Genomic DNA, 14,404 nt, shown 5'->3' on the forward strand with positions numbered 1-14,404 from the left:
CGGACCTCTCGAGCTTACTCTACTTAGTTGCAGTCTACTTGCCGTAAATTGCCGCCGCCGACAGAATATGAAAAGTAATTCAGACCATTGCTGTCTGACTGGTGGTGCATGCTCCACACAACCACTGAGTGTTGTTCACAATCTTTTTCTCTTTGTCAATTTTTTTAAGCTTTTTTTTTTTTCCAGACCAGCCCGCAGACAACAGATGGGGTTTGTAAACTGAATTAAACATTTACGGGGAAAGGGGGGGGGGATCTGAAAAGGGTTTTAGAACCAACCCCCACATGTCGTTTGTAAGGCTAAATACCGGTGTTAAACTACTACTGGTCCCTCCCGCTCAGAAGGGTCCGCCCCAGCACTTCCCACACCCTGCGCTCACTAAACACCTGCGTGACTCCCCCTCCACCCGCTTCCCAGGTCTGCACCCGGCGCTGGTCTCCGTGTCCTCCACTAGCTGTCAACTGTTCTCAACACTCCAGTTGATCTCTGGCACGAGAAAATCTTTAAACAAATCAAGTAAACACCTCCAGGTCCTCGCTAATCTTCTCTCCATGGACTTTCTTGCTTTTGTTTGTTGTGTGCGCCCCCGGGTGCTTGTGGAAACAAAGGTTGGAGGATGCTTGAGCTGGGTGATGCAGGTTGGAATACAGATGTCGTGCAGCGGCTGTGATTCAACTAACAGCCAAATTTCTCGGGTTTCTAACCCCACGACAGACAACAAAATAATTGTTTTTAAGCTGACGAAAATATTTTGTCCACCCGAGTGTATGCACCTAAACCTGTACACACAGGTTCTTTCTTCGTTTTTCTGTTCTGTCTTACTTTCTCATCAGCTTTCCGCGGATTGCCGGATTTACCAACATCCTATATATATATTTCCTCCTATGCTAGATGTCCTTATAAAGTCACTCACCTTACAGCCTTCGCACGAGCTGACGCCATAGTGGTACCCCGAAGACTTGTCGTTACAGACGACACACGGTTTGTACACCCGGGGTGGGGGCGGGGGAGAGGCGCCATGTTCTCGTAACCCCGAAGGACTGTGCAGCGACCCGTACAAACTGCCGTGTGTCTCATACAGTGACCCTGCAACACACACACACAGAGCAGTGTGAAAAACACGAAACACACACACAAACAACAGTGACTGCAACACAGACTAGCGAACACACACACACAGAAGCAGTTTCTTTAAATGTACACAAACGAAAGAAACCACTATGGTCATCACTCGGAAAGCATTAAAGATAATATCAGCCTGAATATTTTTCCACATTTATGTTATATAAATGAAAAACATTCACGTCCTTTTCAGGTGTTCATTCTATTTGTGGTAATCTGGAAAACAACTCTTTGTCATGCAGGTAAGGAACACTTTCGAGAATCGTAGAAATGTTCCTGTGTTTCGACAAGGCACATTTTTGAAATATACAGATAATTTACGTCAACTAGCTATTTTATATATATTATTGTGTATATATATAAGCCCGAGGCATGGAGATTAATTTAAAGCCTAGTTACCATGTTAATCAAAAGCGCGGGGCCCGAGGCAGATGCCGAGTCTGTCTGCCCTCTGAGCACAGGGCTGTGTATACAACTAAGCACCGGACAGGCTGCTGAATAATATTCATTAACCGCTCATCCTAACATATTACAGACAGACAAAGTTGTACCCTACCCCCAAACAATCTCAATCTTAAATGTTAAAACCTCTCCTCAAATTCATAGCTGGATTAAGGGGATGAAGGATTGTGGATGCCGTGGAGACCAGGGGTGTGTTAGACAATCACACTAAACGATGGCATACACTGTACGCAAACAGAAAATGCTCAAAAACACGGGATAAAATTTAAGCGCAAAAACACATGCTTTATGTCTATTTGCAGAGAAACTGTAAGCTCAGATGTTACCAATCTAGCCAATGAGGCTACACTACAGGCTCAGTAACACGATAGGGTTCAGGAGATATCAAATACTGCGCGGAGCTGCGCACACTCCAACACACATCATCATGAAAGTCCAAACACGTGCACGTGTACAAATAAGCATGCTCCACATCAGCAGCAGTCTGTGGCCTCCACCCCACTGCAGACGCCGTTCACACGCCTCGTACCCGGCATCGATTGACGTTACATAAAGACTTGGCCTCGACCGACAGGCGGGTACCAACGGACACAACGACAACCACGACATTTGTAAAGCAAGGTAGATGTGAGGACGACAGCAGCTCCATCCTCACATTAGTGAAAAGACCGTGCTGGGCAATTAATTCATTTAACGAATAAAAGCGTGAAATCGTACGAAACACACACACACACACAGACACACGTCTTTAGTTGTAATCATACCGAGATTTTTTTCTGAAAGAGTCTGAGCTCTGTTCTTTCATCTCCACCATTTCCTCTGCATTTACCCTCCTCTAAAAAAGGGGGAGGCGGAGTGAGGGAGAGTTTTTTTAAGCGCGTGAAGATGTTACAGTAAACTTTTGACTCTACAATAAACTTTAGGGTCTGTCGAGGGTTAACGTCGTCCCTTATTGAATAAACGTGGAGGTGGCGAGGCAGGGACCTGCAAGAAAGGAAGCGGAGACATTGAACTATCACAGGCTGACAAGTTAAATACGCTGAGCGGAACTCATTTGCTGTTTGAAGCTGAGTCTCAGCGCCATTCTCCGTGTGTTTGCGTTTAGTCTGGCAGAGGCCGGTGCCAGCTGCAACGACTTTCCATCCCCCAGTGAATGAAGCCCTCGTCACAGTCGCTGTGTGACGTTTCCTGTCGGAGGAAATCTTCTAAGTAGTGGGAGGAAGGCGGCTCCGTCAGGTAATGTTGCTTAGAAGCTAGACTGATGAACATGGAAATAAACTCAAAATTGCTGGTGAGTTAATGCGAAAATGTGGTCAGTTCATAAGTGAAATGATGGTAAGTATATATACCGAGCGAAAATGCCGGTTAGTGTGTTTTTCCAGCAGGTGCCAATGAAACGTTGTCGTAGCAGACTGGCGAATTCTGTGGGCTTTCGATGGGTAAAAGTGTAGTCCTTCCTCCAAAACGAAGGTAAGAAATCGCAAACATTTCCTAATAATTAAAAAATAAATAAAAATGAGCCGAACCCAGTGAGTTGGCCGGAGGACCTTTTGAGAGAGAAGCAGCCTGCGCTTCAGGACAACGAGCTTAAAGAAATATAATAATAAATAATAATAGCAGGGCTTCTGCTTACGCAAAAAATTGCGTACAGTACGCATTAAAAGTTCCGAGGACCCCTTCCATTTTCGTCAATGGGGTCCCCTTCAAATTTGGGCGAAGAACAGGGACCCCTTAAAAATCTGAAGAAGGGGTCCCTTGGACCCCAAAGATTTTAGCCTTAGCAGAAGCCCTGATAATAGGTTTATTTGTATCGCACTTTTCGCCACCATTAAAGGTAGGCTCAAAGCGCTTTACTAAAAAGAAAAAGACATAAACATAATAATGATGGATAACAATAATGAGTGTGTCCGTCACGCAGCCCGCGACCTGACATGTGACGTCACGCGCGCCCTATACACGGGCTGTAATAGGAACCTCGCGTGTTGGGCCCCTGGTCTCGTCAACGCCATGCACATATATTTCATCACTGCTGTCAGCCACCAACATGCGTCAACAACAACAACATTGCAAGATGGCGAAAGACATGTGTCCTCCTCAACGGTCCACGACTTCGGAAGCGGAGGCAGGACATGGTTCCGTATCGAGCGTGCGTGGACGTGACACTTAAAAACCCTTTTAAAAAAAAATGACACAAAAATAAAAAGGAAATCTTCGAATGAATTGCTAAAATCTCTCTTTTTATCGCATTCTCTCTCTCTTACACCGAGAAGGAAGCAATCGATCTACGATCTAGACTTAAGCGAATAATTTAGATAAGTTGACGGATTTCCCGGAAAAAGAAAGAAATAATAAGTTATTGCATCGTTAAGTGCAGTGATTCCCAATAAAGCAAAACCTATTCAATACAACAAAAGACTAATCCGAGAGCATAAATGTTTTTAAATGATGCGGTTTAGTTTCATAAAAGATGCTGTTTTCTGGAAGTGCGAGCGCACTTTAGTTAGACTGATGTCAGCTGAGTGTTGCATCAACTTGCCCGAGAGTAACAGCTTTATTCCACGAGTTTAGTAAGTTATATTGTGAGTAACAAATTACAATTAACTACAAACTGGAAACATGTTCGTATGACCCTGTCAGGGTCAAGATATCTTTGCTCTACACACTACAAAACTCAGCTAACCGACAAAACAACAACAGAGATAAAGCGCGCGCGTGTAATCGCAGTCTGTTAGTACCATGATGACGTCACGATGCTGTGGGGTGCTTAAAGTGCTGGAGGTCAGAGGAACAGAAACTAGAGCTGCCTCACCTCCCTGCACTAAATCGGTCAAATTACGAAGTGCGGGGAGGATCTCATTCTGGATAAATAATATGCTACAATATGATTACATGCTCCACGAGGGCAAAGGTCGTGTTGTGAGTGACTTTTTCTAGGGGTTAAGTAAGTACATGGCATCAAAAGTTTGTGTTCTCTCGGTAAGTATTTGTGTTGTTTGTCGGATGCTAATTCTCTCCTGCTGTTTATTTTCTGTGTCTTTATAATTGATGGTCAGAATCTGGAACGTGTACTAGACAAGGAAATGGACAAACCTGGACTTGGTTCGCTTGTGGGTGACACACACTCTGGGAGTGACAGCTACCCGGAATGACGATGCTGGCTTAATTATTTCTAGGGTTCACTGAGGTCACGTCTCTACCACTACGACTGCGACTACGCAAGTTTCCCTCTGTTCGTAGACTTCAGCAGCAACATGACGAGTTCTCCATCCACATGCACGATGCTCTCGACCTTATCCCGAGCCTGTCTCGCGATCTCTCGCTGCCACCAGAGGGCGCTGAGTGAGAGTAAGACGGTTTGATGTGCTTCATTCCTAACGGACACCTCGCTGTTGCCGCTTGATGTGTGCGGGCACCTGTCCAAGATGGCGGCGAGCACGAGGGTGGAATGTGTGACCTTTGATGCCGTGTGCGCTTCGTGCGTCTTTGCATGGCACCTCGTGCAGCTGTTGATAAATGTGTAATGAAAACTACACGGACGCGGCCATTAATACTGCAGTCTTGCAGAGGCACGGCGCCCTCTTTCTTTGGGCCGACTTACCACTCACCACAGGCGCTAAACACCGTGATGCATCTTTCATTCAACTTAAGGCATGTTACAGAGTTTAAAAAAAAAAAAACAAAAATAATTTTTGTAAGGACTGGACAAAGACTACTACCTAAAATGACAATGTCCCGTACCCTCTCTGTTCGTTCTCGAGATGCAAATACTAGAGACACTACCGATACAACTATACACAGCAGGAGATTTATAACATACGCATCGGGATCGCCGAAACTGAAATAGTACAGAATGTCTTTAAACTTTCCTTTTCACGCAATATTTTTTTAAAAAAGAAAATCCCCCGCCCTCTCCCCCCCTAAAAAAAAGCCCCCCACACCCACCATATTCAAAACAGACTGCCTGCAATGTTGCTTTAAAAAAACCAAATTATTGAACCTATTATTTCCAGACATTAGATGTGATGACGGGAAAAGTGTGATCAGTTTTCTATTTATTGTATACTCGTGCAAGCTGTGTACATTTTAAAAAATGCTTGTGAAATTAGCTTATTTTAATACACGTAAACACTACAGGATTTTATTTTGATAAACATGCACAAACCTTAAGCTAAAAATAACCGATTGGGTGATATTTCTATATTCGTAATTCTTTGGTTAGAAACCACAGTCTCACAACATCGAGTACATTTCAATTATCAGAAAAACACTGAGAATGTCTTACAAACTATTTGCAAGCTTATCTGCAAATTAGCTTTAAACAATTTTCATGTCTGATAATTTTCTGAGGAACATGGGATTTATAGACACAGCAATTACTAATCTTTACTTATTTACTTTTTACTGCACACATTCACATTTAGAGAATGTGAAATAAACTACACGGTCATGACATAAATTATCCAGTTACTTTTCTCGACTGTAACCTATCCATTTATCCTGGCATCAGTACCAGGCCGGGCTCCATCATCAGGTGAACTCGGTACAAGCTCGGGACGAGAGGAATGAAGTAGGTACAGAGAGGACGAGGTTCACTCAAGCGACGAGTGGTGATACGACTTGTTTGTTTGTGTACACGACTGCTCGCGATTGTGTACAGTACGGCTGATAAAGTCTGTTATGAATTTCACACTTCTAAACCATGTAGACAGCCTTCCTAACTAAAGTTTAATCGACTACGCACATTATTATTAACCTTCTCTAAAATATTTCTGTTAAAAACATTTAACAACCTTTTGTTAAACTCAAAGAACTTTCATTGTTAAATATGTCATCAGAACCTCTGGATAATAGTATAGACAGAGATCAATAAGCAATAAGATTGACAAATGTGACTTATAAAAGAAGCCATTAAAATGGTATTATCAAGGACAGAACACATCTTCATCTTTCTCTCTTTCTCTCGCCCTCTCTCTCTCTGAAGTAGCGCTATCAGGACAACATCAGAGACGGAAACTCTAGTCTCCATTTCCCTGCCTATCATAAAGTTCCAGAAGCTATAAAGACAACTGGTACCACCACAGACGGAAATAATGTTTATCTTTATATCTTTCCCTTTGGTTTTTTTTTTTTTTTTGTCTTACTTTTTCCACATATTTCCTTCTTTTCTTTTTTTTCCCCTCTCTTTTTGTGTTTTCCGTGTTTAACAGGAGTGTTTTCAGAAATTCAGATGCCTTGAACTGTATGAGAATTATTGTAGAAATTACTGTCTCCAACACAAAATCTCAGACATTTATGAGTAAATACACACACTCGCTTTTTTACGATTTTAATGATCCGCTTCCTCTTGTTTTCTTGTCATAAATTTGCACGAAAAAGTTGTCTCACCGTTGTTTCAAACTAATTAAAATAAGCAAAACGAAGAAAAATTCTTAAACGGTTATAAATTTAGTTATTCTGCTGTCACAGAAAATGAAACTTTAGTAATTTTAACAAGCAAATTATTCGCGAGAAAACTACTTTATATTGTGTTCAGATTTTAGTCTATCTCTACATGTTTCACATTTTTTTTAAATGTAGAAATCTTTTGCTTATTTTATATTATGTGGCAAAGCACAAACTAAATATGAATTTCAAATTTCTTAAATTTACAAGCCTGTATCAGCTTGCTGGCTGACAAAGGGTATTTCTTTTTGAATCAGAACATTAAACTTATAATAACACCATTGGCAAAACATCCTCCACTTGTCCACAACAGTTACCATGCGCTTTTCAATACAACCGCGTTTTGTTGTGTTTCACAAATTTCTAAAATAATTTTAAATTTTCGCTGTAACAGTTCAAGCGACAAAATTTAGGTCTGTGATCGAGGGAGCATTCATGGACCTTAACATGGCTAACATCATCACAAAAGTATTATTCAGTTGTCCACACAACTGACTCGTAAGGATAAACTTCAGTGATTGGATCCTCTCCCTCTTCAGTTGGGCCACAAATTGACTTTTCAACTATTTCTCACTCAACAAAGCCACAACAAACACCACACATTCACTGTTTTCGGTAAGTTACACAAAGGCTTTGAATTAAGAAGTACTATTTAGTTCTACTTCGGACAGTGGTTAGTTAATGCCACAGTTAATGAATGCTGCTGATTGCAGCCATCATCATGTCTTGAAAAGCAAGAGTAAGTCCACAAACATCATATCCTCCCGCTGGTAAAAAAAAACTGGCGGTTGACGGGCAGACTGATTGCTGATAAGTACAGAGAGATGTGCAGACACTGCTGCTGTATAAAATATCACAAAGTGACACTCGGAGTTAACGAGGTAACGAGCGCCCTCTCCACAATAAAGGTGAGACAAATCCTCCTGTCTGGCGACGCTGGCAGCAACATTCCACAAACTCCAGCCTCCAGGCCCACGTCTCCGCGAAAAAAACAAGAAACGAGTGCTTTACACCAAACGTTCGCCGCGCGTGCTGACATCCCAATAAATGTTTTTAGACTTTTCGTATTAACAGCTTTTCTTACACATTTTTCACGTGCCGAGTTTTTACATGGGCAGAATTTGTCATCGCCGCAAAGTGCGTTTGTTCTGCGCAGAACGTGGAGAGAGGAGGATCATCTGTATCAGGGGATAAGGAGACTTGAAGAACGACTGGCTCTGAGAAGCTGTCATCACTGAGGTATGAAATGCGTTCAAGTGAAAGGGACTGCAAGTCATTACCGCCTTGTCATAGTCCGGTGACGACTGTACCATGTTCCACCATGTCCTTCATGTTGGGTGATTTCAGTACAGTATCACGGTACGCTTCAGTGACATGACTTCAGTGTGTGACTTACCACGGTCTAGTGACACTACGAGTTACAACGTGCCAGGCTCTGATGGGTCTGACAGTGGATCATTTCAGCTCTCCCCCACATCCACCTTCACCTATCTCACGGTTCTCACACAACCATTGCAGGTTTACACAGCGCATGCGCAGCCCACAACAGTTACACATGCGTTGGTTATTGTAGCAGTTACACAGACGAGTGCTGGCGCTTGTGTGTCGTGAATGGTTGACTGTCGGTGGGTCTGTATACGTGCATTCAGCTCGCCTCCACCCGGGAAGGCGGTCTACAAGTTCAATCATTACCATTGTGACTGTAAAGCCCCGACACTCACGTCAGTCCTTCTCTGGGATTTTCTCTGTTTGAAAGTGGGGGGCAGGGGGACTCTTTCTGCATGTTTCCGTGTAAAGAGTCAGAAAGTTTAATTTAACCTGTAAGTTGTAAGGACCCGGGACGAGCTAGTGCATCAGATTCCGGTGGCACCATGGAAACATGTGTACTACGTCATCGTGTGAGCAAAGTTCAGGCCTGCTACACATTGTGAGCACAACGCCGATGATAGTCATCGCTGCTAGAGGCAAATGAGCTCTCACACTCAGTACAAATGAATATATATATTTTTTTAGCATACAAATATGTTAAATAAATAAAAACAGAAACGAATCAAATTAGAGGATTGCGGTAAAAAAATATTCTTTGTTTTCACTATTGATTTATTTCTTACCTTATTTTTCTAGTTTTGATAAAACACTTTATTTTAATTCAAATTTCAATTACTGAATCCTTTTAATTCAAGTAATATTTTTTTTCACTTTTAGATCAGTACAACTAAATGACAATTAAAGGCATTTATTTTCCAATATATATTATTTTATAATTTTCTAGGATTTTTAATTTATTATTTTATTCTTTGCTTTAGAATATTTAATATTTTAGTGCATTATTGATTTGGGTAGCCTTTACCTGCATTCTAAATAAAAAAGGGAAAAATTTAATTTTTCCTTTCTTTAAAAGAAAATCAAGCTAGAAATAATCGCACATACAACGACGCCTCTCACGACTGTTTGTCTCTCTGAGGACACTACACATCTACTGACGCCGTCGCTGTCATCGCTGTTATCAACAGAACAAGTGCTGGTTGTTTTTAGCCCAAAATCACCAAAACCATCCAACAAAATGTTTGGAGCACATTTATTTCCTGTGCTTACGCGTTGCCGTCACTGACCGTGTAGAGTACGTGTAGTAGAGTACGTGTACAGTACGTACAGACTACGTGAAGACTACGTGTAAACTACGTGTAGAAGATTAGGTCACACGTGACGCACACGTCCACCCTACGGTGTCGCCAGTCTAAAAGTCCCCGATGTCCTGACACCGGCAAGTCACACAGGTGTGAGACAAGGTACCTATACATCTACTTGTTGCGATGTGCAAGTGAAATCTGTTCACGCTGACAAAGAGCGCCACGTAGCGATGAGCACTGCTTTCTAGCATGACGAACACTAGGCGAACCTTGGAGCAAGTTCAGAAAATTGTGCACAAGGCAGGTATAAAAAAATAACAATAATAGTAATAAAAACTTTTACCGAAGTTGGTCGCAGGTTTGTGCCTAACACCCGGGACTCCACATCCTGCGCGCACGTCACAGTTGGCGTTCAGTTAGTTGTGTGTCAGAGAGTGATTCCAGGTGACATTGCACTATAGGGGAGAGGGAGGGGGACACCGGTCTGAACCCCTGACTTGGTGAAAGCCAGCCAGGTGTATTAACCGTTACACTACTGGGTGCCCGTTACCACCCCCTTGTGTTTGTATCTTGGCTTCGACGTGTACCGGGATCCCACACACGAACATCTATACAAGGCGACTTCCGGCCCGCACGTCGGTACACCTGACCGTGGTACAGTCGCGATACATTTAAAACCTCAACAATGCCTTGACTTTTCCAAAACCCCAGGTAAGAATGGTAATATTCACATGGGTAGGGTATACAGAGTTTCACTCTGATTTTGCCGACTGGCCCTTTGTCACAAATGAACACTCATTGAGATACGTTTGCACACTGGGCAAGCTGTCACCTGTAGGTCTGCTAGAACAACACCCTGACATGGGTGGCAGCGGGGCGTAAAGGAATCAACTTATTGCCACCAAGCGCCAGTCTGTGGCCATCTTGATCACGCAAACAGACCGCATCCACTTACTTCAGTAAATCGTCTGCTGCAAACGGAAGTAGACAACTCTCGTGTCCATATTGGTTCTACAAATGTTTGGAATCATAACTATTCGCTCTGTAAATACGAGAGAGAAAATTGGAGAGAGAGAACTGAGTGTATGAAAGGCGAGAAAACTGCAGTTTGTCCACCTAGGCTCGGCAAAAATGTTTTATTTGACCGCTGGGTAACAGCTTTCCCAACATAACGACATTATTCGAGGCTATAAGTCTGGACGAGAAAATTTAATCATACAACCATTACGTCACGTAATGGTTGGCAGACACTCAATGTAGAGGATACTAGCACAGACTGCAATCACTGTATCGACATCAGGGCCGGTTTGCATCTGAAACTTTCTCGGACTTAACGTGAAGCCTAAGTTTTTGACAACTTTCAAAACTAGCCGTTGGCTAGTAATAAATACATCAAGTCTGGAGAAAGTCGCTGGTCTCAAGTGTATTCAGACCAAACTTTGAGATGACCACATGCATGCCAGACCTGCGAATCAAACTTATGTTTAAGTCCTGCCATGCAACCAGCCACAAAAGCTGATACAGTTAGTTTAGCTTCACGTGAAGCATGAAACTCGTGCAAACACTGAGCCTCCTGTCAACAACAGACGGTCTTCACACTTATCGCCGCAAGAAATGGCGGTGAGACATGTTCTTATTGTTACAACATTAAACATTTACACCTAGAAATGTTCTTATTGGTAGACATCAAAAATGGAACACCCGCCGGCCTGTAAATATCGGACTTCTTCCCGCGTACCATGTCTACTTATGAAATATTTGCAGTAAACAAACGGAGAACGATAAAAGGGAGGCTAGAACTATTTTGTCTCGTAGACTTAGCCGATTGGGACACATACACGGTGTTCACCGCCATACATCGACCATCTTGAGAAACTCACTCCCACACAGAGAGAGAGAATCTTTATTCATAATCTATTTCCGGCGCTGCGTTCAGGGTGGACGAGGTCTGCCATGTCTCTGAGCTTTTAGCTAACGGTCTCCAGCTGTCCTACCTCTCCTCATCTTCCTTGCTTTCGTCACAGAATAGCTCCAATGGTGGGGCAGTCTGTATTCTGTAATGACTGTTACTCTCTCCTTGATTGCCATTTACACGGGGTAGACACAGGAACGATAACTGCCCTGTAGTTACATTTGCAGACGACACCTGAGTTACAGAACTGATTTCCATCGACAATGACTCCTGCTATAGACAGGTGGAATATTTTGTTACATGGTGTGACAACAATTACAGTTGCACAGAGCACCCAGTCTTTCACGATTTTTTTCTCTTTTCTGTCCGTGTTTATATTTAATGTCACACTTGAGGTATCATGTAATGAGCGATGTGTAGTGTAATAATAATATTGGCAAACAATTTCATGAAAAGGATTAATAAAGATGTTTGGTATGGTATTGTCCTGCTCTTCTAATTGGACGCTGACAGCTGTCTTGGATGGAGGACAAACAATAATATTGCTCTTGTGTCCTTATTTAGCTTCATCGTCAACCTACGACTTGGCGACAAACTGCGAGCCAGATGGTCCCAATGGCAGCTGTAAGAACATACATTGATGTATACAATACTTGGAGCAGACGACCTTGCCTGCACTTTTATACAGAGAAACGAAATGTAAATGAATGATATGGTCCGGGGCCGCTGTGCATCCTTGTGTAACTAAGAGTGTAAATGATACATACATTATCAAAAAGGAATTAACCCTTCCTACAATAACAAAGCTGCTGGTGTCCAGGTGTGTTAACATCCCCCCACCTCAGTAAGAACCCAAGACAGGGGAGTTCAGGGAGGGGGAGCGCAGTGTCGTACACTCGGACAAAACACCAGCAAGATGGAGGTCAGGGCGACTTGCTGAAAACATCGTTAGTCGCTTGTAAACAGGTTTGTGTGCCAACCTCTGTTGTCGATCATCATCACGAGAGGCTGGTGTAAGAAGGAGAGAGACGCAGAACACGACAGACCGCTTTCCAACGGTTCGGGTTACGTTCAGTTGGGTCGCACCGTGTGAGGCGCGCATAAGGCGCAGCAAAACAAAATGTCTGCTATGCGGCGAGTAGGGCAGTCTGCACGTGCCTGCATTTTTTTGGTGGGAGGAGGCTTTTTCCCCCTTTTTTGTTAAATGTCAAAGGTCAGGTCGTAGCCCGGTTACGGATAGAACTACGCTGCCCTCCCGGGATCTGCTGCGGGAGGTCAAACGGTGTTCAGCGACATTCCCACGTAGTAGTGCGCCCCCCTTAGTGGACACCACGGACTGGGGACAGCCAGGATCGCGTCCAAGCCTGGGACTCCCACTTTCAGAAAAAAGCTGCTTTTTTTCCTTGATGGAATAAAGAATGAAGAACAAAAACAAGAAACTGCGAACGAATGCCCTGTCCGTGTTTACGCTAACAGCGGATAGGCTATGCAGATTTCCCAGGCGCCCGGCGGAAGTTCATCGGAGCGGACATCGATCGCTTGTCAGGCTGCCAACTTCTTCTGCTCACTTAGTGCCGGCTTTAGCCACAAATTGTTTCCATTCCCATACTTCCCGTCGCCCTGCATAAAATAATCCATGTCCCGCAGTAGTTAAAACTCCACACAAACAAAAACAAAAGCTCCACGTGTGAATGGTGTCGGAAATCTCGTGTCGGAAATCGCGATGAAAACATGGCTTTTTAAACAGCTCTGGACAGTGTCGTTGATGGCGATGATGATGCCAAGCTGTCGTCGGCTGGACCAGGCGGAAGCTACACATCATTGTTGTGCCATTGTATCCATAAAAGGATCAGGTATGGACAATGTTTCTATTATGTGGGTTGACATAAATACAAGATTATTTTGAAATTACTGGATTGAGTTCATTATACTATAATTGTTTACAGTTTACACCAATGTGAGCGGAATACCACGGGTTTATTTGCGAGATCCAAGCATTTAGACGTGAAAACACAGGTCCTACAGAAATACCTCGCCACATCATTCATCAAGCAGCATGCCGCAAAGCATGCCGGGCCCTCGCGCAATGTTCGTGACGTCACTGATGCAGGTGTCTGTCCACGGCGAACTAGGGACAAGCAAGTCTCACGACCCTCGGTTACATCACGGACACCTGCATCAGCGTGGGATGCTGATCGGAAATAAGTGTTTCGTGCAGCAACCGCCCCGCGTGTACATGCGCACAATGCTGTCCACGTGACCATCATCACGCCAAGGCTCCCCGTCTCGCCCCCCAGCATCCCAACCTGCAGATGCGAGTCTAATTGCGCACTTTCGATATTTTAAGTTTGAAAACTCGCTGACAGACAAGTTGCACTCGTCGTTTTCAAATAAACTTCGACAAGAGGAGCGAAGGGGGTGGTGTGGGGACTGAGCAGGTGTGGGTAGTGGTGGTGGTGATGGTGGTGATGATGGGAGTTGTTGTGACATTGCACACAGCGAAACAGTGCTTGGTCTTCACTAGTATGTCAACATTTCCTCCACACCATCGTAATCCTCCAACCCCCCCAATAAACGGGGCGACATCTTTGTATGTGACAGTTTTAGTAACAATAACACGTGTCGTAATAAAAACAAAGCACGCCCAGACCATCGCTATTTCTGAGTCTTACACAAATCCTCGATACCTTGTAAAGTCTTGATCATTCTTCGAGGAGGAGGTGTGAAGACTGGGGAGAGGCGGATAACCATAAAACATTTTCATTTTAAGTAAAGAAAATGCCAGGCCCAAATCCAGTTATTCGTGGTGAGAACTGTCGTCTGCCTCCAGTCTAGG

General features: G+C 43.5%; 1 protein-coding gene across 10 annotated transcripts in view; it reads right to left on the reverse strand.

The window, feature by feature from the left end:
* The window catches only part of LOC112559435 (retinoic acid receptor alpha-A-like), a 115,288-nt gene that overhangs the window by 28,610 nt on the left and 72,274 nt on the right, over positions 1–14,404 (reverse strand). For all 10 annotated transcript variants that reach the window (XM_025230746.1, XM_025230719.1, XM_025230692.1 and 7 more), the window contains one exon: positions 914–1,086. In XM_025230746.1, coding sequence (XP_025086531.1) covers positions 914–1,086 — 173 coding nt within the window. The remainder of the gene's footprint in view (positions 1–913; positions 1,087–14,404) is intronic.

This window comes from Pomacea canaliculata, linkage group LG1 (assembly GCF_003073045.1).
Source record: "Pomacea canaliculata isolate SZHN2017 linkage group LG1, ASM307304v1, whole genome shotgun sequence".
NCBI classification, from domain to species: Eukaryota; Metazoa; Mollusca; class Gastropoda; order Architaenioglossa; family Ampullariidae; genus Pomacea; species Pomacea canaliculata.